At 51.0% G+C, this 25104-nt stretch overlaps 13 protein-coding genes across 13 annotated transcripts; 6 read left to right on the forward strand and 7 right to left on the reverse strand.

Moving 5' to 3' along the window:
- Positions 1 to 361: 361 nt before the first annotated feature.
- BKA58DRAFT_402161 (uncharacterized protein) lies at positions 362 to 1226 on the reverse strand (the record flags this gene model as incomplete). The annotated part of the gene is made up of 2 exons (XM_046171703.1): positions 362 to 917; positions 1027 to 1226. The coding sequence occupies 2 exons, from the start codon at positions 1224 to 1226 to the stop codon at positions 362 to 364; spliced, it is 756 nt and encodes a 251-aa protein (XP_046025509.1).
- A 770-nt stretch (positions 1227 to 1996) lies between these two features.
- On the forward strand, positions 1997 to 3508 carry BKA58DRAFT_339526 (P-loop containing nucleoside triphosphate hydrolase protein). Its single transcript, XM_046168313.1, has 4 exons — positions 1997 to 2159; positions 2216 to 2838; positions 2891 to 3214; positions 3264 to 3508. Exons 1-4 carry the CDS (start codon positions 2073 to 2075, stop codon positions 3295 to 3297), a joined length of 1068 nt encoding a protein of 355 aa, XP_046025510.1. The 5' UTR covers positions 1997 to 2072; the 3' UTR covers positions 3298 to 3508.
- Positions 3509 to 4131, forward strand: BKA58DRAFT_339527 (uncharacterized protein). Its single transcript, XM_046168314.1, has 3 exons — positions 3509 to 3661; positions 3722 to 3883; positions 3940 to 4131. The coding sequence occupies exons 1-3, from the start codon at positions 3553 to 3555 to the stop codon at positions 4050 to 4052; spliced, it is 384 nt and encodes a 127-aa protein (XP_046025511.1). The 5' UTR covers positions 3509 to 3552; the 3' UTR covers positions 4053 to 4131.
- A 231-nt stretch (positions 4132 to 4362) lies between these two features.
- On the reverse strand, positions 4363 to 6057 carry BKA58DRAFT_314984 (inner membrane magnesium transporter mrs2, mitochondrial precursor; the record flags this gene model as incomplete). Its single annotated transcript, XM_046167498.1, has 3 exons — positions 4363 to 4879; positions 4930 to 5558; positions 5611 to 6057. 3 exons carry the CDS (start codon positions 6055 to 6057, stop codon positions 4363 to 4365), a joined length of 1593 nt encoding a protein of 530 aa, XP_046025512.1.
- A 343-nt stretch (positions 6058 to 6400) lies between these two features.
- BKA58DRAFT_180543 (uncharacterized protein) lies at positions 6401 to 6991 on the forward strand. The gene has a single exon (XM_046165381.1). The coding sequence runs from the start codon at positions 6446 to 6448 to the stop codon at positions 6836 to 6838; it is 393 nt and encodes a 130-aa protein (XP_046025513.1). The 5' UTR covers positions 6401 to 6445; the 3' UTR covers positions 6839 to 6991.
- BKA58DRAFT_180544 (uncharacterized protein) lies at positions 6992 to 8346 on the forward strand. Its single transcript, XM_046165382.1, has 2 exons — positions 6992 to 7880; positions 7937 to 8346. The coding sequence occupies exons 1-2, from the start codon at positions 7145 to 7147 to the stop codon at positions 7939 to 7941; spliced, it is 741 nt and encodes a 246-aa protein (XP_046025514.1). The 5' UTR covers positions 6992 to 7144; the 3' UTR covers positions 7942 to 8346.
- A 1058-nt stretch (positions 8347 to 9404) lies between these two features.
- BKA58DRAFT_315731 (heterokaryon incompatibility protein-domain-containing protein) lies at positions 9405 to 10541 on the reverse strand (the record flags this gene model as incomplete). The annotated part of the gene is made up of 1 exon (XM_046167537.1): positions 9405 to 10541. A coding segment is annotated over one exon (1137 nt), but the record flags the coding sequence as incomplete, so codon positions are not given.
- Positions 10542 to 11202: 661 nt separating this feature from the next.
- BKA58DRAFT_180687 (fructose facilitator) lies at positions 11203 to 13546 on the reverse strand. Its single transcript, XM_046165385.1, has one exon. The coding sequence runs from the start codon at positions 13191 to 13193 to the stop codon at positions 11331 to 11333; it is 1863 nt and encodes a 620-aa protein (XP_046025516.1). The 5' UTR covers positions 13194 to 13546; the 3' UTR covers positions 11203 to 11330.
- Positions 13547 to 14841: 1295 nt separating this feature from the next.
- BKA58DRAFT_314689 (ribosomal protein L37ae) lies at positions 14842 to 15331 on the reverse strand (the record flags this gene model as incomplete). Its single annotated transcript, XM_046167487.1, has 4 exons — positions 14842 to 14905; positions 15000 to 15124; positions 15184 to 15199; positions 15258 to 15331. The coding sequence occupies 4 exons, from the start codon at positions 15329 to 15331 to the stop codon at positions 14842 to 14844; spliced, it is 279 nt and encodes a 92-aa protein (XP_046025517.1).
- A 967-nt stretch (positions 15332 to 16298) lies between these two features.
- Positions 16299 to 17365, forward strand: BKA58DRAFT_316123 (uncharacterized protein; the record flags this gene model as incomplete). The annotated part of the gene is made up of 2 exons (XM_046167560.1): positions 16299 to 16488; positions 16536 to 17365. The coding sequence occupies 2 exons, from the start codon at positions 16299 to 16301 to the stop codon at positions 17363 to 17365; spliced, it is 1020 nt and encodes a 339-aa protein (XP_046025518.1).
- A 111-nt stretch (positions 17366 to 17476) lies between these two features.
- BKA58DRAFT_180529 (S-adenosyl-L-methionine-dependent methyltransferase) lies at positions 17477 to 18724 on the reverse strand. Its single transcript, XM_046165380.1, has 2 exons — positions 18443 to 18724; positions 17477 to 18390 (listed from the first exon to the last, which is right to left on the reverse strand). The coding sequence occupies exons 1-2, from the start codon at positions 18519 to 18521 to the stop codon at positions 17588 to 17590; spliced, it is 882 nt and encodes a 293-aa protein (XP_046025519.1). The 5' UTR covers positions 18522 to 18724; the 3' UTR covers positions 17477 to 17587.
- A 125-nt stretch (positions 18725 to 18849) lies between these two features.
- On the forward strand, positions 18850 to 20154 carry BKA58DRAFT_180691 (uncharacterized protein). Its single transcript, XM_046165386.1, has 3 exons — positions 18850 to 18938; positions 19006 to 19058; positions 19112 to 20154. Exons 1-3 carry the CDS (start codon positions 18898 to 18900, stop codon positions 19888 to 19890), a joined length of 873 nt encoding a protein of 290 aa, XP_046025520.1. The 5' UTR covers positions 18850 to 18897; the 3' UTR covers positions 19891 to 20154.
- Positions 20155 to 22586: 2432 nt separating this feature from the next.
- Positions 22587 to 24816, reverse strand: BKA58DRAFT_180745 (uncharacterized protein). The gene is made up of 7 exons (XM_046165387.1): positions 24158 to 24816; positions 24018 to 24106; positions 23837 to 23968; positions 23723 to 23780; positions 23551 to 23672; positions 23228 to 23502; positions 22587 to 23176 (listed from the first exon to the last, which is right to left on the reverse strand). Exons 1-7 carry the CDS (start codon positions 24692 to 24694, stop codon positions 22800 to 22802), a joined length of 1590 nt encoding a protein of 529 aa, XP_046025521.1. The 5' UTR covers positions 24695 to 24816; the 3' UTR covers positions 22587 to 22799.
- Positions 24817 to 25104: the final 288 nt, after the last annotated feature.

Here is a 25104-nt window from a genome sequence, read left to right on the forward strand (position 1 = left end):
CACCGCCTACGCAATCACATTTATCTGTTCTACAACACAAGTCAACTGCAAAGATTTAACTGTACGCGAGCCCCGATATCATGAGATACACAACGCTAGTCTAGAATAGCTGCGGCCGGGACTAGGAGACGCAAAGAGACATGTGCGCCTCTGTAGCTCAACGAGGAAGAACTCGCTAACTCAGTGCTACTGCAAACTAGGAGAATGGTCGGGACAGTGATACTCTGGGAGTCGAAGCGACGGATAGAGCAAGCCGGTCGCAATGCATGATCTTTGAGGCAATTCGCGTGGCGCTAGAAACAGTATTTGCAACTCTCTAAAGTAGTCTGCCTCACTCAACAACTAGCTGTACGTCAAAGATCTATGAAATTGACTTCTCCTTGTCAAGTATGTGCTGTTCGATCACTTTCTTCAACTGATTTGCAGTCTTCTTCCTTTGAGCCGATAGTGTATCGCGGTCTAGATTGAGCTTTTTCATTCTATCCAACGCAATAGCTGATAAGGAATGCCTACAACGGTCTTGATATTCCTCATTATCAACCTGTTGCCAGGTTCGCACCTGGTTGTAAGGCAAGAAATCCGTGAACACGGTATTCGTGCGATGGAAAGACGGCCTGCGGCCGTGCGTTGGATGCGCAAGTGTGTGGTTTTGATGGGAAGCTTCATCTCCGCTGTTTCCAAACGACTCTACATCGGTCTCATTTCTCATCTCTATGATTGCTTTTTGCGCTGTATCTGGCAGCGGCTTACGTTTGATGAGAGATGCCGTTGCACCGGGAGACGGTCTGAGGTGCAACTCGCCGTCTAGAGGTGATGTAGGCTGAGATTGTACGTCATTGTAACCAGCCTGCAGTGCAGCGAGGTTCCCCACGGTCAGCTGCTTCACGCTCTCGAATCGCTCGATGAAACGACTTTGCCTAGGCTTAGGAGGTATATCGGCGTACGCAGTACGAAAAGATTGCTCCGTACCGGAAGACCCACCATCCCCATTGCTTGTTTCGTTTGATACTCTCCGCTCCAGCTTACCAGACTCTGAGGAGTTCAGCTCGCTTAATGGAGTGGTTGAGGGTCCATGGAAGGCTGCCATGGCGTTTTGAATGTTGAGTGTTGAAGCCGATGGGATGTTTGCTGTCGTTTTGGTAAATGTCTTTCTGAGCCGCACCTGAGACCTCGCAGTTGAAAGTGTGTAGTTGCGTTGAAGTGACTGGAACGTGTTTCTGATTCATTGTGAGTGAGGAAGAACATTATAATATACCGTACTGTATGATCTAGGTGATTCCACAGCGTGATAGAACTCTGCCCAGATGTGATAGCGACTGGTAAATGTGCTCTGACTGTTGCACGACTCATACCAACTGAACGTGGCTAAGATGGTGCTTTCACCTAGTTCCTGGGGTCGAAATTCGGATCATAAGACGTCTTACTTGCATGCAAGTGTTCAGTCCCATGGAGCCTGAATCTGCAGCAGGTTTAAGATATCTCTGGCGTATACGCGTGCTTTCGAGGAAAAAAGCGCTAGATGCCGGAACGAAAGTCGAACCCGACTCAGATAATAATGCCAGATTCTCGAACACAACCCTTCTATTAGTCCATATCTCTATCGTTGTCATGAAGGCCGGAGTATACGTAATGAGCTACTCGCGATAGAATGCTGGAAGGAATCTTTGTAGTAGACAGCCCCAGCTATATTGTACGAGATTGATTCATTAGTTTCCTTGAAGTACATCCGGCTTGCGCGACGACACTAGCACGTGTCTTCTTCTAGGCGTTGCAGGCTGGCTTGGATTCCATTGGGAAAGACACGCCTCGGTGATGGGTTTATGGCTCGAGCGACGGACGGAAAATGCATTTGGTAGAGTACTAAATGGCTGGTCTGTCTGCGAGTAAGGGAGACGTTGCACTAGAAATCCAAGAAACGTGGTTTTAAGATGGAGTGTGACGAAGAGCGCGATCAGGCGTCGACGTGTGGGCTGCCAAGCTAGCCCACCACTTTACGCGTCGCCCGGACGCGTCCAACTCACCATCCACTGATACCCGCAAATTCACGAACAACACCACGACGTATCCACACAATGGCGCTTCTAGTAGATAAACACCGACCGCGCAATCTCGAGGCGCTCAGTTACCATCCCGAGCTTTCAGATCGTCTTCGAGCCCTTGTAAGGAATCCATCCACCTCCCCGTTGGACATGGCAACTAACGCAACACCCTATAGGCACAAAGCGGCGACTTCCCACATCTCCTCGTATACGGTCCTTCCGGTGCAGGAAAGAAGACGCGAATCGTCGCAACACTCAAAGAACTATACGGTCCTGGTGTCGAAAAGATCAAGATCGACGCGCGCGTCTTCCAGACCACCACGAACCGCAAACTCGAATTCAACATCGTCGCTTCTGTATATCACCTCGAAATCACACCTTCAGATGTCGGAAACTATGACAGAGTGGTTGTCCAAGACCTGCTGAAGGAGGTTGCGCAAACACAACAAGTCGACTTGGGCGCAAAGCAGCGCTTCAAGGTGGTGGTGATCAACGAGGCAGACCACTTGACAAGAGATGCGCAGGCAGCGCTGAGACGGACCATGGAGAAATACAGTCCCAACTTGCGATTGATCCTGCTCGCCAATTCGACAAGCAACATCATTGCGCCCATCAGGAGTAGAACGCTACTTGTGAGGGTGTCAGCGCCTACAGAGACCGAGATCTGCAGTGTTTTGAGCAAAGTGGGCAAGAAGGAGGGATGGAAGGATGTTGAGAGTCTGAACCAGAGGATAGCGAGGGACAGCGGGCGAAACCTGAGGAAAGCGCTGTTGATGTTCGAAGCAGTACACGCTCAAAAGTATGGCTTCATCTCTTTCTACACCCCCAACCTCATACTAATGTATCAACAGCGAGAAAATCACGGACCAGACGCACATCCCACCGCCAGACTGGGAAGCACTCATCCAGCAAATCGCCCGCCAAATCGTCGAGGAGCGATCTCCTCAACGCCTTCTGCAAGTCCGCGCATCACTGTACGATCTGCTATCGCATTGCATCGACTCCACGACCATCATAAAAACGCTTACCTGGAAACTCATACCCATGACAGAAGATGCGCTGAAGCCGGAGGTCATCAAGTGGGCAGCGTTCTACGAGCACAGGTGTAAGATGGGCGCCAAGCAGATCTTTCATTTGGAAGCTTTCGTCGCAAAGTACATGAGATTGTACGAGAGGTACGTACTGGACTCCAGAAAGTTAGGCCTGTACTAACAACTGTCGCAGCTACGCCATGGGCATCGATTTCGATTCGTCATAGTCGGACATTTACAGGCATACGGTCCAGGCGTGGAGGAAAAGTAGATAATGTGTCATCATACCAGGGTGTTCTGGCGCTGCAGAGCGCGTCTCGCGTTCGGCGTTTGGCGGTTACGTCATAGCATGGAGCTTTCCCCATACCTAGAGTTTCTCAGCTTCAATACCACTACAGGCTCACACAATCGAAATACTCTTTACATTCTCCACATATAAGCCTTCCAATATCCACAGCAAAACAATCTCCGTACTTGCAAATATGTCAGACAAACTCATGGACACCGAGCCCGGCGGCGAGCGCCAGAACCAGTACGAAGGCGTTCACACCTTTGTCGAGCCTCACGCGAAGGAAGCTGGTCAACTAGGTGGTATGACTTCCTCTCTCTTGCCAACTTCATTGTGCAACTGCTAACCAATGGCCTCTGCAGACCCCTCAACAGGCACCTCAGTGAACACCAAGACCTCCGACCCCGGCGCACCCAACACCCAAGGCATTACCCCCGCGGACAAGATCCGATATGGCCAGAGTATCCAAGAAGGCGGTATGGGTGGCAAGACAACAAGTTCAACGGGCCAGGCCAACGCGGAAGGTACGTCAACGGCAGATAAGTGTTATAGTTGCGAACGGCAAGCTAATCATAACCAGGCGGATTCGGTGGTACTGAAGCATTGAAGGACGATGATGAGAATGCGGCGAAGCAGAGGAGAGAGCAGGGATACGGTGGAGACAAGGACATGGACAGGACTATTGGCGCATAGTGGCAGCAGGCCAGGCTTCACGAACAAAAGGACGCGAGGGATGGATGCACACCAACTATGATAGCTTGGAAGACAGGAGAAGCTTGAGCAGGGCATGAACACATACACTATTGTACATTGACGATATACCCTGAGTATCCCGTCTAAGAATGCTCGTCTTATCATCAGTCCCAAACGCCATCGCTATGCAGCCGAACCCGTACGTTACTCATACAAAAAGCGTCTAAGAAAGAGGAGGGATATCTGAGCAGAGATCGAAACCAGATCGAAGAAATGCAGGAACCTTCCACACAGGCAGATGGAGCCAACCTCAACGTCTCGTAGCATCGTCAGCCCTCTGCTCGACCTTTGCCAACTTCCTTGCCAACGCCCTCTCTCTTTCCATAACGCTGGCTAGCGTATCGCCTCTCTTCGTTATACCTCCCAGATCAGGCGCTCCGGTAGGCATCGTACTGCCCATATCCCCTCGACTGACCCCGTTTCTACTGCCACCACCCCATGCACCAAGACCCCATCCTCCGCCTGGGGTTACTGTTGGCCTGGTCGGCTCTCTGCTAACGAGCGCACCAGGTCCGTGACCATACATGCTGACTCTTTGTACCTTTCGAAGCCTTGACAGTCCGTATACAGCGACAAAGAAGCCGAAGACTGAACACCAGGCGCTTATGCCGAAGAAACCAAGATCGGACTCTTCGATGAAGTTCTTCAAGTTCATACCGTAGAGAGCAGCGACGAAGGTTCCGGCTGTGATCGCGAGGGTGAGAATGGAGAATTTGAGATCGAGAAGCATGAGGGAGTTGCGGTTAGCGTCGAGAATGGCTTTGACACTGTGGAAGGTTAGCGATATAAAACGGATTAAGACGAATAGAACACATACATCTCCTCAGTGTTCCTGATGCTCGACACCAAGTTCTCGGCTGCTTGTACGATTTCGTCGGCGACCTTGTGGTAAGACTCCAGGAGCATCTCAACTTCTGTATGATCGTCGTCTTCGCGCGTCTTGCCCTCGGCCTTCTCAGTCAGGTACATGGCGCTGAGATCATCATCTGCTTCCAGCAATTCTTCCAGCGCGTTCCTGACCAATCGTGCCTTTTGTTCGAAACTACCCAGCTTCTTACTGTAGATGAGCAGGTACCGTAGCTTGTCCCTGTCTATGTCTTCCTCGAGCTCCCTGAGAACTCTCACCACTGGCTCACTGACACCTTCAAACTCCTTCTCCAGACTCAATGTTACGCTTATAAGGACAGCTTCGAGTGCTCGAAATTCGTAGGCGAGGGTGCCGTTGACAGTGGACTCTTTCTGGCGGAGTTTGAGATCTAGATCGTACATGAAGACAGACTGCGACTTTGAGTCAGTGGTGCCGTAGGCGTCAAAGACAAGTACGCGGTTGTGCTTCAGAAGGACACGAAGGTTGAGGAGGTTTATCAGGATCGCAGAAGGCCGGACGAGAATATGTGGGAGGAGCGAGGAATCGATTTTGCGGAGATCGCGAGGAAGTAGACCGTACTGTTTTCAACTATCAGTTATATAGTCTAGATAGACTCGTCGCCATGCGTACCTTAGCGATCAACTCGCTCTTCTTGAACTCTCCACTGACAAGTGTAACGTTGCCGTGCTCGTCAAGTTCCGTACACCGCATCTTGAGCTCGTTCGTGGGTCGCATTATACGTCCCAGACTGCTTCCGAACCCTGTTGAACCTGACGAAGTTTCATCCGGTGGCGGCTGCGGTGCTTGCAGTTGGGCCAGTTTTCGCATCTTTGCTGAATTGAAAATGTTCCACCCATTGTTCGAAGGTGTTGTAGAGAAACTGCGGTGACCCTGAGGGTCGACGTCTCTAACTGAAAGAGCCGTAGCCTGTCGAACAGAAAGCGAAGTCTCGAGGACTGGTTGCGAAACCTTCCTGGCCGGGAGACATTGCGAAGTTGCGAATGTCCTACTGCCCTCTCTCCTCTTGCAACTTTGTGTCTTTATCCTGCATGTCGCATCATCAGAAGTCCATCTCATCCCAAGACTCGTCCTATATCCGCGTCGTTGCTCGGTTACTTGTGCGCATTGCGCCAGCGGTCGCTCGAATGCATTGGTGACTTGGGCCCTCAGGAAGCTCAGAACCGACGGTGATGGGGCGGCGACTCTATGAAGCAAGGTAGGCTTCATAACTTTCCATACGTACAGTTCCGTATACGGCAGCGATCCATACGGTCGTTGTTGAAGTCGTTCGAGAATATCGCTCACGTCTCGCCCGCACGTCATTGGCGTTCGGCGATCCTTGGAAAATCATTTTGCGCTAGTGACGTCACGTGCGGCCGCATCCATGCCCGTGGATCGTTCGCCAAACATGACAGTACAAAGACAACTCCCATCTTCTGCATCGGGTATTACCCCTATTGATGGCATGTCTCATCCGATCTACAACGCTCTAATACGAACTCATCACATAACTTCCCGCAAGAAAGTGGCCAAGTTGAAAGCTGCTGCATCCAACTGTCACATATACGCTCTACTACGGTATGGTGGCTGTCCAGGCATCATGTATTGCCAAGGCTCTGAAACAGGTGTAAAGGAATGGGTAGCAAGCGTTCAGAGGCTGCGTTACAAGGATTTTCAGCTGGTAAAGAAGCCTGCCGGAAAGGGGGTTGAAGAGAAAGAGGCGGAAGACCACGTCGCGTATGGAAAATTAGAAGAAGTGGAGAGCGTGAAAGACTTCGGGATTAGTATGCAGAGGATGGGTGTCTGGAGCTGGTGGAGGAAGGGCATGGGCTACGTTGGTGACGACTCAAGCTTCTAACTACTGGAAGTTATGATCTTGCAATCACTGAAGGAGTCGGTAAAGGAACTTCCACGATACGTGAAGTCATTACCTCAGATCCGGTGGCGAATAGACGACGTCGGAGAAGATGGTATCGTTCAAGCTTCTCTCACCTGTCTGCCAGATTCGGCTAGTACTAGCTGATCGTCCGACCGGTAATATATACCTACCGCCTACGTGATCTGTTCCAGGTCTCTACCATCAACTCTATCCTATACTTTGGGTATACAGTACCGACGAAGCATCCTTCAAAAAAACATCACGAGTCGTCGGACCTCCTACATCATGGCTACACCAACAAGTGCCTCCAGCGCTGGCGATAGCCCGCAGGATACAACTGACGTTCAACCCATCCAGACTTCTGTAGTTACCAACGGCTCCTCCATCTTTGGTAGCGGACAGGTCGATGATGAGCCATCCGACCTCCAGAGCAAGAGGAAGATTACCGACCCGGACCTCGAAGTCATAACGATAGACAGATACTACGACCTTACCCTCATAGTAGGGTCTCCGGAGCATGCTGATGGTCAAAAAGCCTACAAAGTGAACAAGGGCGTCTTCCGACATGCCAGCAAAGTATGGGATGCCATGATGAACGGCAACTGGGCTGAGAGCGGCATGTCCGAAATCGCCTTTCCTGAAGACTCATCCTACGCCTTTCACATTGTCCTCCGAATTGCTCACTGGCAACTTCAAGAGCTGCCTGCGACGCTATCGCAGCAGGAGCTGGTACAGATTGCAGTCTTGTCAGACAAGTACGACCTAGAGCGTCTCCTGCATGCTGCAGCCGAGCTGAAGAATTGGATCCAACAACACAAAGACGGTGGTACATTCTGGCCTTCCGACATCGATCTTCAAGACTTTACGATGATTACGGCCGCGTTCGGGTTCACGGCTGACTACGAATACCTTGTTAACAAGCTGGCCATGGAGATCTCCGTCGACAAAGACAAGCGCTACTGCGTGGTATACGACCATAAGTTGGTGCATGTTCGAGCTGATTTCCCCACGCGTATTCAAGGTGAGTACATAGGCCCAGATCATTCAAGAAAGGACAAAGCACTGAGCACCCTGGAGCCTAGGTTGACGTTGGATCATCCACTTTGCATGTTTTCATCTTGATGTAGGCTGCAGGCCTGTTCAGCTTTTTTCCTGCATGAGGTGGTCATATTAATGTGGTCTCATCGATGCTAATCTTGAGTATAGATGAAGCCGGCCAAGCCCGTACTGCAGTACTCCAAGACCTCCTACAGACGTGCAAAACCGCCTTGCATAACACTTTTACTAAGGACGTCGGCAAATGTGGATCAAAACTTTGTCCATTGACCCAATTTGGCTTGACGACTAAAGTATTGGATGCAGCAGAGCTTCATCCACTTCCAGAAAGTGTGAATTCGATGCATCTCAGTGTTTTGGTATACTGGGCCCACTTGAACAACACCAGAACCGATTATGACGGTCTCCTACCATCCCGCTGCCGGGCCGCAAAACTCGATTGCGTAGGAGACTACGGCATTTTGAAGAAAGCTCGTGAAACCATGAAGCGCTACGCCCATCAGGATCTCTGGGCCGGATGGAAGGCTGTACGTATGCATCCTCAAACCAGAATCTCCGACTAACGATGGTGTAGAAGCAATACATCTGACAAGGGGGCATCCGTTCCGCCTTGAGCTGGTCAACCATCCCTTCATCTTGTTACATCGAGTCTTACCAAAAGTTACATGCTCTCTATTCTTTATTTGCGCTATGACAGTTCCCGGGATTACTTGATTTCAGCCAAAAATAGAAGTTCATCTTTGTAAAATTCGTGCCACAGTTTGCAGTATACATACTACTGTAACTTAATAACTATACAGACTAGAAGATGATGTAGGCTCCTGCCCTGATATTTTTTTTCCGAAGAATGCGACAGAAATTGAGGCTAGCCGTAGTCACGAGCTCACCCCAACCGGATCTTCCTGCGGACTTTGAGAACCTCCTCTCTTTTCAAGCCCCTTCTACTCCCCAACAAGCAGACTCGTTCCCAATGGTCTCCAAGATCTCTGATGAGGAGTGCGCATCCATCGTTCCAGAACGAATAGTGCGACTTACTATTGACGCCTCCTCTCAAGCTCGAGCTATCGAGTGGGGGGAGATGCAATGCCAGAAGTGAGCCAAGAGGGAGACTCTCCTCGATCTCTGCATTAGACTTTGTGCGGCTTGGACTCTCCACTGAACCGAAGTACTCCATTATACCGGGCGCTATTGTTGACGCGTCGATAGAGTAGTAATTGATACCTCCGTTGGTCGGGTGCTTCGCAATAATCCGAGATGTAAGCGCTTCGAGGTGGATGAATCGACTCGGTTGATTAGCATTCTCATTTGGTGAGTGAGCGCGACCATAATCTTGCATGTTCGCGTAGTCGACTTGATAGTCGGACCACTTCAAGACTCGACCAGATGTAAGCTCTACCTCGATCTTGATGGCCTCCTCTTTAGTCCTAGCTACGTTGTACCGAGTCCCCCGATTTATGCCAAGATATTGTACATAACCGTGGCAACCAGTCCAGGACCAGCTGGGAAATCCTTCCCGGCGAGAGGAAGGACCATTAACGATCCAGCGCAGGCCCAGATCGAAATCGAGATGGGTGGGCTGCGCTGGCGTTGGAGCTAGGACAAACGTAGAGAACGGAATGCCCCACAGATGGCAGACACCGTTTTCCCGCCGATAGTATGCCAAGATACCGAGTAAAGCATTGAGAATATCGCCCTGATACGATAGGGTCCGCATGGAGTAGTTGGAAATGCACTCCCATATGTGCAGTCTTCCGAGTAAATATTTTCTGAGGTTCCGGTCCCGCGCAGTGCTCGTAGTTTCCGGGACTGGATATCCGGTACGCAAATATCCAGGCAGAAATTGCTCTAAACTACTTTTATTAATTACCCCTCTCTCCCCTTGGATGCCGTCAGCTGACCCAAAGAATGTCTCTTTGTCCGTGAAGTAGATTTGCCGTTGGGAGAGGAGGGCTTCTTGATATGTCCACGCACGTGTCGCCCAGATACCAGCATGGATCTCGATAGACTGCGATAGCGCTCCTATACAGCCAAGTCCAACAACTTCGATACAAGGGTTCGGATTTCGCCGTCTAGAAATTCCTGGCAAACCAGAGTTAGGATCATCAGCTGCACATGCCACAATTGTAAGGAACGAGTTCTGGTATACTTCGTCCATCCTACTGATCTGTAGACTTCGAAGATGGCTACTTTCAGCTGATATACAATACCTGTCAACCCATAGGTAACGGATGCTCAGCACGTTGCAAACGTCGATACTGTCTTGAATCGTATCTGGTAGATGTCGGGGCAATCGGTTACCATTAGTGTTATCCAATGGAGGCTGGACAGCTCTTCCCCAGACGTAGCTCAACGTTGCGTAAAGCTCTTCTTTGAGCAAGGGCACAAGCGTGCGCTCAGCGCAGTTAATGACGGTGAGATCTAAGCTCTCGCCATCTTCCCCCTTGTACCACTGAGCCTGTTGCGTGCATCTTTCTTTCTTCAACCAATCAGATATCGGTGCCAGATCGAGGTGTGCGGCTGGTGCTTGCAGCTCGTGAGTCTGTGAATCTTCGATAGATACACACACAAACGGTGAGACTTCAACATGTTCGCTCCCAATGAGGATCTTATCAGAATATACGATCATCTCTAGACCCCCTAGGCTTCCCTCTTGTTTCTTAGGCGGGTAGCACGAGACCTCTACATGTGCAGGATCTCTCGCGTCGGCAGAAGAGGCAGAGTTCATACAGACAGACCATGTGCCATCCGCACCGCGTATTTTGCATCGTTCCGGTAAACATTCCATGAAGAAGTCGCACAGCCCACATCCTCCCGGTACCAGGCGGGTACGGTACTTTCCGCTAATCAGATCAGTATTTCCAGTTTTCTTCGCCTCGGTAACGCCAAACAAACGCCCAATCTGAAAGTTCTGGCAATTTTCGCAAATTGAGCTCAGAGTGACAGGTTTCATTGTCGCAACTGGAAGACCTCGTCTTTTTGGTATGTTTCGAAGGTAACATATGATGTGTTCTCGGAAAAGAATGGGTTGCGACCTGCTAGCATTCGTGGATTGTGGGCCGAGCGCTATCTGCGATAATCTCGCTCTTTTCGGAGGGAAAGCCGCTTCTGTAGCTAAGAGAACAATGAATAAGAAGATGCGGTCGGGGTGAGTGCATGTTGTAAAACTGTAGTCGTTTGTAAGGTCTTACGTAGAAGGCTACGTCGCTGTTGCCTGTTGTTTCGCGTAGGGCTGAAGAGTTTCACCTGTAGGAAGTCACCCACGTGCCCTTCCTTGTCATCATCTGCATCATCAGGGAACGGCGAAAACATCAACCAGCGACATGCCCTTAACAATTTGTGCAAGAGAGAATGCAACAAGGTAATTGATTAATATGCGACGCTAATGCGCTATGAATATCTGAACGACTCTCCCCTACTAATACTCCTTTGCTAACTTACTCCTCGCGCGGAGCAGATGCCCGTACTTGAACATGACGAACGGAATCAAACTCAACACCGTTCCGAACATCGCAAGGATTAAACCCGCATACTGGCTTCCTACGTTGTGGAAGAAAGCGCTCGCGAAAAGTGGCGTAACAGCACCAAGCGTGTTCCTCATCAATCCCTGACCAGCGATAGCCGAGGAAGACGTCTCGCCATAACAATCGGCAGTGTAGGAGTAAGTGCTCTCGAAAACGAAGAAGATACCGAATGCGATGGGCGCGAGACCGATGACGGGGCCAACCCAGCTCAGGTATCCGTATTGCGTGAAGGAGTAGATGAAGAGACCGATAGGCAGCCAGACAGCGCCGAACATGGCGCCATAGAGACGGTGTTCGGGAACGATGCGGACGTTGGGATCTTCTTGGAGTTGGTTGTACTTGCGCATCTGGAGGTGGTGGGCAGCCCAGCCGAGGAAAGTACCGATGGCAAGAGAGATGTAAGGCAGACCACTGACACCTTCAGACCAACCACGCTTCTCGGTGAAAGTAATTGGAATGACCGAAAGGAACAGGAAGACGACGGCCCAGCAGAAGGCGATCCAGAGACCGAAGGCAAAGACGACGGGTTCTGTGACAAGCATGCGGATGGCCTTGACGGACGAAGCCTTCAGCATGGACTTGACATCGGGGGTGTAAATGTCGTCTTCCGCAACGTATCGCTCATCGCCAGTTGCCTTTTGCAGCTGCTTGGCTCGCTTGTGTAGTCTGGCACCGCCGCGTGTCTCGGGAAAGGCGACGAAGATGAGGATCAGGAGAGGAATGTTGGCGAGACCCTGGATACCTTCAACCCATCGCCATCCGAGCGATTGGTCGATGAACCCGGCGTAGATGGGTGCAGCGACAGTACCGAAGATAGCGACGAAAGCGAACATGGCCATGGGTCGACCACGCTTGTGGGGTTCGTACATGTCGTCGAAAGTACCACCGACGAGGATGGTACCGACACAACCGAAGAGACCAAGCAGTAGACGGAGGCCGATGATGGTGGATATGTTCTGTGCGAGCGCGAGACCGATGAAGATGAGCGAGAAGCAGAGAAAGGCACTGGCGTATACGATCTTACGGCCTACAAGCTCGCAGAAGGGAGCCAGTACCATGGGAGCGATGGCACACGAAATGTTGAAGGTGAACAGTCCAAGCTGACCGTAAATTGTGTCGACACCGAACTCCTCGCACATCCTGTTGATGCCCGAACTATATGCCGTTGTCGCGAGACCGATGAACAGAGTCATCAAGTTCAGCATCGTGGTGATACTGCGCTTGTACCAGGGGTTCCAGTTGAACGGGTTCTCTTTGTCACCAGTGGCAAAGCTGAGTACGATGTAGTCCTTGCCCTCATGGTGGACCATCTCGGTCAATGTAAGAGGCATGTCGCAGTCGACCTTCTTGATCTCACCACAACCAGGATCGATGTCCTCGATATCGTCGGTAAGATGCTTGCCGCCCGCGATCCTTCCAACAATGAGCTCGCCCTTCTCGTTGCGCAATACTTCCGAGTTCATGGAAGGGGCTTCTTCTTTGCCGTTGGCTTCCTCCTCTAGTTTGCTGTTCACTCTCGAGAGCAACGCGGGTGTCGTAGCACCTGTGTTGGCCGCGGTGTTGGCTGCTGTTTGTGCTGCAGTCGTGCCGGCGATTGTAGCGGCAATGGAACCATTGCGAGGGGTGATGATCGAACCATTGCGAGGTGTGACGGGTGCACTGCGAGCTACTCTGTATGATGAATTTGCTCTCGAGGCAGCAAGAGATGGAGGTCGCGAAGACTTGTGGTTGAAGGAGGGACCGTAGTACCCAGACATGTTGATCGAAGATTAAAGTGGGGGTTCCTATTTGGAAAACAAAGGAATGGGCGCGGAGTGACGACCGTAATCAGAGAGAGGAATGGGATTTGGGAGCCGGAAAGCAGATATGTATATCCTGCTCCTCAAGACCGGCGAGGGACGGCATCGTCGCCACTAGGGGCGGTGTGTGGGATGGCATTCATCCCGTCCATGGCCTGACCGTAAACACCCGACAGGCTGGCACGAGGGACGATGTGCCATTACAAAGGGGTATCCCAGGTTTATCAGCTTTGACGTCATAGTATGAGTGCACAAATGCCCAATAGATTCACTTAGTGTCATTACGAAGCGTGGACGGACGAGAAAAATCTGCTATCTCTAACGTGTACGGACACTATGTGCTCTAGCGTTCCAGGACTGTGAGAAGAGTTTGGTGTTGAGGCTCTGCGGGACTCCACTTAGTGGGCGGTCCGGTCGGCAGGATCACGGCATGACGTCGCGCGTGGATGGCCTATGCCAAAATTTGCATATGTTTCGGAGAGGCCTAGATTGTAGCCTATCTTCGTCAGCCGTGCATGTCCGAGCACGCGTGTAACGGGCGTTCAGGTGGTCTGATCCAGATGTTCTTCGCGTATGACTTCAGTCGCATCGATGATCGTAGAGTGACCTCCACCGTGTGCCTCACGATTTTACGATAGCAACGCTCGGTTGGCTCAGTCACTCCTGCATAATATGGCAAATATACGGGGCTGTCGCATAATACATTCGTACCTCACACATATGCCTAATCCACCTTGGGGCAATACCGACCTCTCCGATGACAGCGCGAACCATCTTGTGTACGGTCTGTCCGTCCTCGAGTATGTGCACTGGCGATTATAGCGCCATCTGAAGTAACGTTGTTGAACCGATGGATGTGAGATGGATGTGAGCCGAAGCGACGATAGAAGCTTTCCTTCTCGAATCCAAGGTGGCACGTGGGAGAGTGGTGAGTTTGCATCTGCACGGACTAGACTTCTACGAGCCGAAGATTACCCACGACTTGTTCAGCGCGAGCACCTCACAAATCGAGCAGACTGAACCCGTGTTCTGGCAGTCTACATTGTTGTCAAAACTGAAATCAAAGAAATCTCGAGGCATTATAGACATCTAGATAAAGTCGCCCCTATTAGTCTCTGTAGGTGTGTATATCATTCATTGGTGAAATGTGGTGCAAGTGACGAAACAAGGTATTATGACTACAACACTCTGGGTGCAAAAAACGGTGCAGTTGTCAGTATGATGACACCAATGTAGATCCATATAGTCGGCGCAGTGTCCATGCCTGCTGCAACGGTACCGCTGCATACCCCAGGAATGCGACGAACCTACAGGATTAGCGAGTTGACTAAGACGATGGGCACGACGCGTGGTAAGAGAGCACAAGCCTTAGAGGATAAATCCGATGACGTGCCCAGATCATCGACGTATTCATCACAGCTTGTAGGCGCGCAAAGAACGAGGTGGTTGTTTTGTCATGATCGTGCCATTGTTTTGTATGATTCCCTGATGAACCCCTGGTCGTTATGAGACCAGCATCCGAATGCTGCGATGAGCCTTTTATCGGATTATGGCTGCCGATGCAGAGAAAACTCTCGAAGAACTCCACCCAATGCTCATTGTTCCCTTAAACCTCAGCAATCTCTCGGAGACGACGGATCGTTGACCTAGTGGCGGCAGCAGCGGGAGTTCTGTGGGTAGCGGTTAGCTTTGTCCTGTTCTGTATCGATACGGCCAGTCTTTGCGCATCGACATATGGGTGCGGTGGTGTGCGGGGAGTCTTACGAGACGGTGTAGGCTCCTCCAGCGGTGGTCTTGCGGCAAGACCTGCAGTTCCAGATACCGACGGCCTCACGCTTGACAGAGTTCTTTCCGCAGAATTGGCAGACGTAGCGGGCGTGTTGTGTGATCTATTGTAGGTGAGTGACTTGTTCTACTGAGGTTGTACAGGTCGTGTGGGATTGCGCACCTCCATCTTCTTGACCCTAGATATTGTCAGTATAGCTGTCCCTGGCTCTGCGATTGCGGCGAGGGAGTACTTACTGCTTACGGAGCGAGGCACCGTAACGGGTACCGTACTTTCCGGTGATGCCGACCTTCTTTGTGCGCTTCGTCATTTTGGCGGTTGTGATGAGTTGACGAGAGTGGGAGCGTCTGGGTGTCGAATTCGATGACCTTCAAGTTGTGTGGGGCGCCAAAAATCGCTAAGCAGAGCCTTGGCGTGGTGCGGCGCCGGAACAACCCCGCCTCCGGTGCGCCGTGAGTCCTGAGATACCAAGACACAGCATCGCATTCGTTTCTCAAAGTACTGTATAATCGTCGCCGGCTTCCAATCAAGCTTTTCGTAGTGTTAGCATCGCGCGGATGCGATAAATGTATCCCACACCCAAGTGTCGCTGTCGCACCGTGCACAGTTGAGTACTCTCCCTAATGCTAGCCCACTTCCAAACTGTTCCTACAAGTAGGATAAGGATTGGTTCCTCTCATACTGGATGCTGCAAGTGTACGAGAATTTGGAAGTCTGGGAGTAGTTCCCGTGGAGTCTCTGCGTTGGTACACGCGTTTTGAAGACCCGAAGGGCTCGGCAGTGACACCTGAGTTTCGCAACAATATCTCAGGCACAGTACCGTCTCGTCTACTTGTCGCAACCCAGAGGCAACCAAGGGTACGCCGCCGATGCGCAAATCTTAGTAAAGCCGATCGTTTGTCAGAAGCGCCCGGCTGCCTGATTGCCGAAACGACATGAAACCAAAACAGCTGACAAGCACAGCCGGGCGCCAACAAACCACCTAAAATGGTATGATTGTGCGCTTATCGTCTGGAGATCAAGCAATATTGAACTGCCAAGGTCTATTTTCACCGACATCTGCCGGACACAACGGCCTTCCGGGGTTTGGGGCGCAGTGGACTGTGTGGGGAGGACAACGCGGCGTAAACTTCGCCCTAGGTTCACAGAGTATGCAGAAATTATGGAGGGTGTATATATCCTGGGGCTCCAATGTGCTTTAGAAGGGAGTAAAACACCATCGACAGCGCGCCAGACCTGAACCCTTTCCGCCTAGCATCTTCTCAAATCTACACACCATGGCTATTCGCTTTCTCAAGCATGCAACATTCATTGCTGCCTTCGCGGCATTCGTCGCAGCGCAAGACGACACAATTATACCCGAAGATCTTCGATCTGGCTTCCGTTCAGGTGGAGACGAGGTACAGGTCTCTTTCACAGGCGAAGCAATCAATGGCTTCAAGGACGGAACAGTGTTCGAGAAAGATGGTGAGTCGTTCAGCTCAACATAGAATACAAAAACTCACATCGTTTAGCTGTAGCAAAGGAGCCCACGTTCGCTCTTGGTGATAGCAGTGGCATCTCCCCTGGCACGCTGTACACAATCATCATGGTGGATAGCACATGTCCAAACGCTCGGAAACTCCACTACGCTCGGGCGAACTTCAAGAACAACTTCGACATCACCAACATCGAAACCGATTCACCTGCTCTTCTGGATTACGTTGCTCCTGGCTCCGTCGGCGAGAAAGGAGATGACCGACAGTACAGTTTCCTCATGTACACGAACCCGGGACGGAAAGAGATCACAGATCTGCAATTGCCAGGAGACGACGAGGCCTTTGATATCACGAAATTCCAAGATGACAATGGTTTAGGGGACGCGATGGCTGGAGTAGGAATGGTTGTGAAGCTTGGTGGTCAGGCAGATTGTGCAGGTGACAGCGCAGAAGCGTTACCTAGTAGCCTACCAACACCGAGACCAGCGAGTAGCACGACGGCCAGAGTGTCTACTGCTACTGGTGGGTCAGATGCGGCTGCGAGTGCTACACCCACGGATGATGCGAACGTGCCTGGAAACGCGGACTCCCCTTCTTCAGCTGCGACCCCTACCCCTACATCAGCAGCATCAGGTAGCCCAGTGAACTCGGTCGTCCCGTCGAGCGGCATTCCTGCATCTTCAGCCGCAGAACCGCCGGCTACTGTGTCAACAATTGTTTTGTCAAGTGCGGAGGGAACAGGCTCTCCAACGGCAGCTGCTACTGCGCCAGAGCAGACTACGAATGCTGCCCCGGAAAAAATGTATTGGCCACGATGGGCTGTGGTCTCTTTGCTGTTGGTTTTCGGCAACGCGATTATCTCATGAAACGGAGTGTAATAAGTAATGCGATGGGGAAATGAACACTGGCTTTTTTTTGTTTGAGCGGAACTCTACTGCACATGTACAACAGTACCAACTTAAGCAACCTAATGTCCCTTCAAGCAAAGCCATACCTGCGATATCTACGCAGCACTTTTATGTACTAGATCTGGCGGCCTTACATCTACAGTAATTTTACAACCACTTCACCACATCTTGATCCTCCATTCACTCTTTGACAGCCTCAGCGTAACTCTTGTCTAACGAACCATTCTTCTTGATCAGCTCTCCAACGATGAACGGTATACAGTCTTGCGGACCGTAGTACTTCAGATCAAATTTATCCCATTCACCTGCGTCCCTCAAGAAGTCCGGCGTATGCCTCTGAAGCTCACACCCACCCATGAAGAATGGCCACCCAAGAATCGTATACACCAGTTGCATAAAGCGTGCAGAGACTCTACCTTCGGTCCTCCAGGGGTTCGCTACGTGTTCGCAGATCACCATGCGACCGCCAGGCTTGAGAAGGTTGTAGAGTCCCTTGATAGTTTGCTCTGGATGGGGAACGCCACAAAGCACGCGAGTGCAGCAGATCTCATCGAACACACCATCGGACGCCAGCCCGCCTTTTCCACTAACATCCAGGATCCCGCTCTTGTGCAATGCTGGAATTAGACTCTCTGGCTCAGCGCCACAGACCATGGCATGGAACTTGCTACCAAACCCTCTCTTCTCCGCGTTCTTCAATAACCCTGGATGCAAGTCTTCGGCAGGCTCAGCCCCATACACAGCAGTAATGATATCCGGGTTAAAACGTGAAAGCATCTCTCCGGATCCAGGGCCGATGTCAAGAATAACGCCTTTGCACTGGGCCAAAAGCGAGAATGTCGGGCCTGGCATTTCAGCAGACATTGCTTCGCCGTTGTTCTTCCAGAGGCGGGCGAAGGCCTTGAATCGGAGTTTGGTGACGTTGAAAAGTGAGAATGGGCGCCAGTCATAGAACACGACTTCAAACATGGTCATTACGAAGTCTATGTACGAGTCAGTATAGGTACTCTAGATGATAGCTGCAATGCTACTCACGATATGCTGCAATGAAAAGCAAAATGGACGGGCGAAGAAGCGTCGGAATGTGCTCGCTCAGCCATTGTGACGCCGTCATGATGTCTTTGAATCCTGTATATCTCAAAATTACGATTGTAGGATACTTCGGAAGCGGATCCGCGGTCGCAACGGCAATCAATCGATGAGGATGCAAGGGCAAGAGTGGAGGAAAGGAAACATAAAACAGAATCCAAAAAGGAACATTATCAGCTAAGCTCCATCTTCTAATGGAACGCTCGGGAACATATGCTAGTCAGGCATTATGGTAGTCGATGACATGATAGGTCAGTTGGTGGGTTCAAGATACGGACAGGGCGTGTGTGACGTCGACGCGCTAGTGGCAGGAACAACCGAGGCGGATCTGCATAATGCGCCTCGTGGGCTGTGACACCTGCTACCATTAACACATTGGCAGCTGTTAACACACACACACAATGGCTGAAGGAAAGAGAACGCAATTCGCTTTGGTCACGGGGTAAGTACTGCTACAAGTCGCGACAGTCGTAGGCTTAGCTCTTTCTAGCTCCAACTGACGCGAGCAGATGTACGCCCGGCGGCATTGGGCACTATCTCGCGCTGGAATTCGCCGAACGAGGTCAGTATAACACCATGTCTCCATGATTCTTGGTTACTAATCGGTGTATACAGGCTTCCAAGTTCTGGGAACCGTTCGCGATCCGTCCAAATACACCTCGCCGCACCCTAACATCACATATCTACCCCTCGAACTTCCCCACAAGGAATCCATACGCGCACTCCACCAGCGCGTCACTGAGATCACGAGTGGAAAACTTGACATACTATACAACAATGCCGGACGCAACTACGTTATACCAGCGCTGGACTACGACGAGGATGAGCTGCAGGAGCTTTTCCAAGTCAACGTCTTCTCTGTCATGGAGATGTGCAAGACCTTTACCCCTCTTGTAGTAGAAGCAAAGGGTACAATCGTACAAACTGGATCGTTAGCTGGTATCATGCCCTATGTTTGGGGTGCACCATACAATGCCTCTAAAGCTGCGCTGCACGCCTACTCCGACACCCTACGCGTCGAACTCGCTCCTCTGGGCGTACGCGTTATCAACGTCGTGACTGGCGGCGTCACATCGAACATCGCGCGAACGCACCGAACTCTGCCGCCGGGCTCCTACATGCAACCGCTTGCTACCGAGTACGAGCGAAGATTAAAACACAGTCAAGAGTTGGGCATGGATACCAAGCAATACGCAAGCAGTTGCGTGAGGCAGGTGCTTGCTGGAGACGGCATACTCTCCAAGACGAGATGGATATGGGAGGGCAAGATGAGCTGGGTCGTATGGTTCGCGTGGACATATCTACCGACTGCGGCGCTTGATCTTTACTTCACAAGGACGTTCAAGCTAAACAAGCTGAGAGGGACTGCTGGACCGGATAAAAAGACACGATAAGGAAACACGGTGGCCATGGGCGGCTACAAGCACTTGGACGATGCCGATCAGACCCACTTCTCGTGTGGCCTAATTCTTTATGGAACAGACCGGACATATGGTCTGGATATAATCAGTCTTACTCTTTGCCAACACACCGTATTCCATGCCCCGAAGACACAGATTCATTTGCTGATGGGCTATGTTGAGCAGAGTTAGCATGCGTCATGTATGCTGTAGCACAAACGAAGATATCTATCACTTTCTCGATGCACGATTCTAACGACTACACGTCGTCGCCCGGCAGAGTGCATGCATGTGTCAAGAGTCCCAGCCACGCAGTAATCTCCTGTTTGTTTGCTTGAAGACATTTCACCAACCTTCACACCCGCACATTGCAAACCTCTGCGTCTGTTCAACCACTGCGAGTAAGACGACAGCATGTCCACCGAGGCCATTGCAAGTCGTCCATAGCTTCCCGAACTTTCCAATGAAATCCTCACTCTTGTCTTCAATCAATTGTTTGACGACCACCGTGGGCAAGCTAGGCTGCATGAGCGTGATCGCAAATACAGCCTCTCGACGGCCTACGCAACTCTCTATTCTTTAGCACGCGCCTGTCGCACTCTGTCGCACTCTGTCCCACGTCGCAAGAGATACCCTCCGTCAGAAGTTCATCTGGGAGTTCCGCCACCCGTTTGGAACTCTCGCACAGGGAGCTCGGCCTGGGCCTTATCATGATACATATCCAGATTGCAGGCACATCGAGGTGTTGAGCGATGCTGAGATCGATGGAAGGCCACTTTACGAGGGAGCACCAAAAGAGGTGCTCGAGTCAGCCTTGGTGACCCGACGAGGCTGGCCAGATGATGTACGGCATATACTTGCGGAAGCACTCGAGGAACACCCCGCTCAGGTTGAGTTCGCATTGGTGGTTGCCAGATCACCCAATCTACGAGAGTTCATCATGGACGCCCTTCATGTGGAATCGCGCTTTGGCGCGTTCCTAGGCGATGCCCCCCATATAGCTTTATCCTGTCATCCAGGTTACGCAAAGCAGTCTAATCAACGGAGTCAATAATTCATCCTACGACGAGATCCGGACTATCGGTATAAATATGCAGGATGGATCTTACTCCAGTTCAATTGTGGCATGCCACTTTGCTTTACCGAGTCTTCGAACACTTCGGCTGAGTGTGAAAATTGGTATGTGGATGATGGACAAAGGAGAAGATTGGCCAATTCAGAAGAGGTTCTCATCGGTCTCCAGCGCGATTTCCTTGCAAACAAATGGTCTACACCTCAAGAAGGTCCATGTAGCATACTCAGACAAAACAATGAGCGCTCCTCCGTTGCCCTTCAGTTTCTGGGACATCGAGGACTTGTATGCCGCACACGGAGTCAAGTTTGACTATTACATATTGATCATCACCAAGCTAGGAGGTACTCAAGCCCTCATTTTAGCCCTTCATCTCCAGTCCCTCATCTTCAATCCTTCATCTTCAGCCATAACTCCAGCCATAACTCCAGCTACTATTGGCAAACGCTTGTACTTTAACATGAACTGCCTTACATCAACATATGTTACTGCCTTATTTACGTATCGCTGACATTGCTACACAGAATATGCTTACATCAACGATATGGCTTCAGTGCTCAAGAGATACGGGCCAAAGGCAGTCGAAGTGGCTCATCACTTCTACTTTCATCCAACCCAACTCGTGCAGAAAGTACTATCTGAACTAGGCTATCCTGAAGATTGGATAAGCAGCGAGGAAGGACGGAAGTATATGTTTGCGTCGTGAACTATTTATAAGGTTGGCATCACTAGCAAGACCCTGGTTCTTCGATTTTCTACATCCTGCTGCGTAAGACCGATGCTTGTTGGGGTGGACAAAAGCTTAAGTTCTGCTTGTTGAACGGGACCATCGCACCGAGCCGGAGGTCTCCGTTCTGTAACGTAGCATCGTATGCCTGAAGATCTCCCGTGTCAGAGATATTCTTGGGTGAAGCAACGACCTATATCTCCGTTTCTTCCTTTCAATACACCAAGACTCAAACTATGACGTCGCAACTACTACATCCACACTCCATCTCACTAACGGAATCTCGCTCCGAAAAGCAATCCCACCCGCAAGCGAAAACCCTCATCGCAGCCCAACCCCACGCAGCGCCACAATGCCCTCAGGTACATGACACTTGTACCTCCACCATCGCCTTCCTGTTTCGCATCGACGATGAAAGGCGCACCGCATGTGATGATATACATATACATGTTCTAGGGCGTTTCCATGCATCGCACTGTCCCCACCCAATCGTAGCCGCGCAATCTAACATATATTGCGAGTATACTCCAATAGCGCCATTTTCGCGGATCAGGTACATATATCAGCCGGTTGTTATTACCACGTGAGGGAATGCGCACTTGGCGATCGGACGGTATGAACTATGTGGGGCCAAGACTACCGTGCGCCGTGTATGTGGTAGTAGGTGGGCTGTAGCAGAGTGGGTAGTACTTGCGAGGATGGTGGGTGCGATAGCGGGATCTAGAACATAGGGCGCTATGGTGAACCGGCTATGTGGTAGGTGGTCGGAATCGTTATCTAAGATTGTATTACACCGAGATATGGGATTTCGTTTTGCTGACTGTGTTCTTGGATTGCTTTGGTGTCACATGTCAAATTGGTCGCTGTGAGAGCTGGAGTTGATGCGATGATGTTGCATGTTTTGCTATTATACTTGCACTATTACCAACATGAAAGTAAAGCCAGAAATGCCCTTTGTCTACCCAATGCACCTCTAAGAGAAAGTTCAAAACTCCATCCGCAAGATGCGCAATGCCGCTATGTTCCTTAACATCTCGTACCTCATATCCCTGTACTCTGTTGAACCAGCCGCTCCCACTCCAACTTTGATATCGAGCCGAAACTTTAAAAGTCCCAAAGTGTACCGAAAGCATGCATACCCTCCTTGGCGCACCCCTGCATCATCTCATCGTTGCCTTGGCTGTTACTCGTGATGAAGATGACCTCAGCGCCGAATCTCTTCCATGTATCTCTCAACAACTCCATTGTGTCCGGGCGGCCGCCGCGCTTCTTGCTGTCCCAGAGGATCATGCGCTCAGGCTCAATGTGCTTGTGGATGAGGCCTGTGACGGTGGGGCCAAATGTGCGTTCTTGGTCGGAGCCGATCCAGATGAGGAACCAGTTGGGAGATTGGATGCAGGTTGAGAGTGCGGCGCCGATACCTGTACCAGTACAGATACGAATACCGCGCTTGAACATTGCAGAGGCGTGGCCGACGCCGGCTGGGATCATGTTAGTCAATGTAGCTTGTGACGAAGGAGGGAGGATAATACCGAACTTGAGCTGCCGTGTCCATACAGTCTTCGGTGGGTTGGCGACAAGGTTCTTCGTGAAGTCCCCTTGAACACCGCAGATCATGTAGTGATGGGTAGCATTGCGTCCCTCGCTGATGATGCCGAAAGCGTGGTACTCCATGATGGACGTGCGGCTGATTCGTCCTAGAAGACCTTGCTGCATGCCGCGCTCGAACTTGAGGACAGCGACTTTTGGTGAGGGGATCTCGACTTCGACTGGCACCTCTCTGAGGGTGACCCATGGGATGAGAATGCTAAGCTTGGTCAGTACGAGAAACTGGTTGAAGTGTGGGCATCCTTACAATACTGTCATGAAGACAGCGAACCAAAGCTCTTGCGCACTGAGTAAGCTGTGCGTGTCGGTCCTCCACTCGCCACGCTTGATGTCGTAGGTGTTACCCATGACCACGAAAACCCATGTCATCTAGCAGGCATTAGTATGAGTTCTCGGAAGAACGCAATCGGGATACATACTGCGAGGCCTAGCCATCCAACAAATCGGTGATGCTTCTCGAAAACATTGTGATAGGTGCTGACCAGGGCGTAAGCATGGTATCACAGAGTAACACGTCCATCGGAGCTACTCACTTGCGAACCCATGGGAAGGCGCTCAGGACCGAGATGATGATGAAAACGTTGGTGATGATACCGCTAGCGATTACAGCAGGGTGCTGTACGGCACGGTATCGGATGATGTCGACGCACTTGTAGATGAGCCAACTAAGGATTTATTAGTGCTGTTCGAATTGGCTGGAGAAGATATGCTTACGCAGCACCAGACAATGCGCATCCAGAATGTATTCCTCCGACGTGCTGTAGGACAGAGGTCGCAGCTAGCTTTACGCATACTGGTGCCCACTACAATAACTGGTCAGAAGGACTCGTGATGGAGACAGAAGAAGTACATACCCCTAGTCCATATATGGCGACCATGTATAAGAAGCGCATCCATAACTCGTTTCTGAACAAGATGGCGGAAAGTAGGTTTCCCAGTACCAAAGCACCGAGGTGTTCCTCTCCATATTTGAAGCGACCACACGCTGTCAAGACAATCCCGGTGAGGTTGAGTGAGACGACGAATGTGAAGAACTTCCTGTAGGTGTTGAACCAGAGGTCGAAAAGGATCCACCGACTGATCTTTGGCTTTTGAGGTTTGGCTCCTGCAGGTTTCTTCACGGTAGTGTCCAGTGCGGCAGCATCGGTAGGTTTCCGTCCCTTTGGCAGTGAGAGTGAGAGTTCCGGTACACTTGTACATGGTGTTATGCCTTGGTGAACAGGGGAAGCGGGCAGCAACGATGCAACAATATATGTCGGCCTCTTTGGCTCCATATACACAAAGCCAGGTGCAGTCAACTCCAACGTACTATCGTACATGCCCTTTTCTGCATCATCGAGCGAATCATCGCTACGATGGCTAGTAAGAGGGCTCTTCGGTGTGAGTGACATATTGCTGGCACTAGGGGACGAGACCAGGGTCCAAGGAGATAGGCGGGAGGACGGTAAGGCAAGGACAACGGACAGGTGACGTTGGCCAAATTGGTAACAACGCAGGAGCGTTCGAGTGAACAAAGATTGGTAATGAGCACAGGCTAGACTGGGTGCTTTCAAGAAGTACTTATTGGGGAAGCAGCCATGAGGCGCACTGTCGTGTCATCTGGATCATCAAACCTTGCGGCGACACCATCCACAATTCATCTCTGGAGTATACGGTACCAATGTCCGTAAGCATTGCAGTCAGACGAGCCCGATGATGGCACATTGTCCCAGACCAGCTTCCGTCGATCCCGACCAGACAGCTCCCAAGCTGAACCAGTTGGCAGTCGGCGCCCCCGCTCCGTGCTCAGCTCGTGAGGGAT

The sequence above is a fragment of the Alternaria rosae genome (assembly GCF_020736505.1).
Source record: "Alternaria rosae strain MPI-PUGE-AT-0040 chromosome Unknown BKA58scaffold_5, whole genome shotgun sequence".
Lineage (NCBI taxonomy): Eukaryota > Fungi > Ascomycota > Dothideomycetes > Pleosporales > Pleosporaceae > Alternaria > Alternaria rosae.

Bases quoted from the DNA above. Each gene is read 5' to 3' on its own strand.
- BKA58DRAFT_180529 (XM_046165380.1), bottom strand. From the start codon at position 18,521: ATGACGGCGTCACAATGGCTGAGCGAGCACATTCCGACGCTTCTTCGC. The intron at 18,391-18,442 runs GTGAGTAGCATT...ACTCGTACATAG, and splicing joins GCTTTTCATTGCAGCATATC to ACTTCGTAATGACCATGTTT.
- BKA58DRAFT_180745 (XM_046165387.1), bottom strand. From the start codon at position 24,694: ATGTCACTCACACCGAAGAGCCCTCTTACTAGCCATCGTAGCGATGAT. The intron at 24,107-24,157 runs GTATGTACTTCT...CAGTTATTGTAG, and splicing joins TCGCCATATATGGACTAGGG to TGGGCACCAGTATGCGTAAA. The intron at 23,177-23,227 runs GTATTATCCTCC...ACATGATCCCAG, and splicing joins GACACGGCAGCTCAAGTTCG to CCGGCGTCGGCCACGCCTCT.
- BKA58DRAFT_180687 (XM_046165385.1), bottom strand. From the start codon at position 13,193: ATGTCTGGGTACTACGGTCCCTCCTTCAACCACAAGTCTTCGCGACCT.
- BKA58DRAFT_180544 (XM_046165382.1), top strand. From the start codon at position 7,145: ATGGCTACACCAACAAGTGCCTCCAGCGCTGGCGATAGCCCGCAGGAT.
- BKA58DRAFT_180691 (XM_046165386.1), top strand. From the start codon at position 18,898: ATGGCTGAAGGAAAGAGAACGCAATTCGCTTTGGTCACGGG. The intron at 18,939-19,005 runs GTAAGTACTGCT...TGACGCGAGCAG, and splicing joins CAATTCGCTTTGGTCACGGG to ATGTACGCCCGGCGGCATTG. The intron at 19,059-19,111 runs GTCAGTATAACA...CGGTGTATACAG, and splicing joins GCTGGAATTCGCCGAACGAG to GCTTCCAAGTTCTGGGAACC.
- BKA58DRAFT_180543 (XM_046165381.1), top strand. From the start codon at position 6,446: ATGTCTCATCCGATCTACAACGCTCTAATACGAACTCATCACATAACT.
- BKA58DRAFT_339526 (XM_046168313.1), top strand. From the start codon at position 2,073: ATGGCGCTTCTAGTAGATAAACACCGACCGCGCAATCTCGAGGCGCTC. The intron at 2,160-2,215 runs GTAAGGAATCCA...AACACCCTATAG, and splicing joins CAGATCGTCTTCGAGCCCTT to GCACAAAGCGGCGACTTCCC. The intron at 2,839-2,890 runs GTATGGCTTCAT...ATGTATCAACAG, and splicing joins GAAGCAGTACACGCTCAAAA to CGAGAAAATCACGGACCAGA.
- BKA58DRAFT_339527 (XM_046168314.1), top strand. From the start codon at position 3,553: ATGTCAGACAAACTCATGGACACCGAGCCCGGCGGCGAGCGCCAGAAC. The intron at 3,662-3,721 runs GTATGACTTCCT...TGGCCTCTGCAG, and splicing joins GGAAGCTGGTCAACTAGGTG to ACCCCTCAACAGGCACCTCA. The intron at 3,884-3,939 runs GTACGTCAACGG...AATCATAACCAG, and splicing joins GGGCCAGGCCAACGCGGAAG to GCGGATTCGGTGGTACTGAA.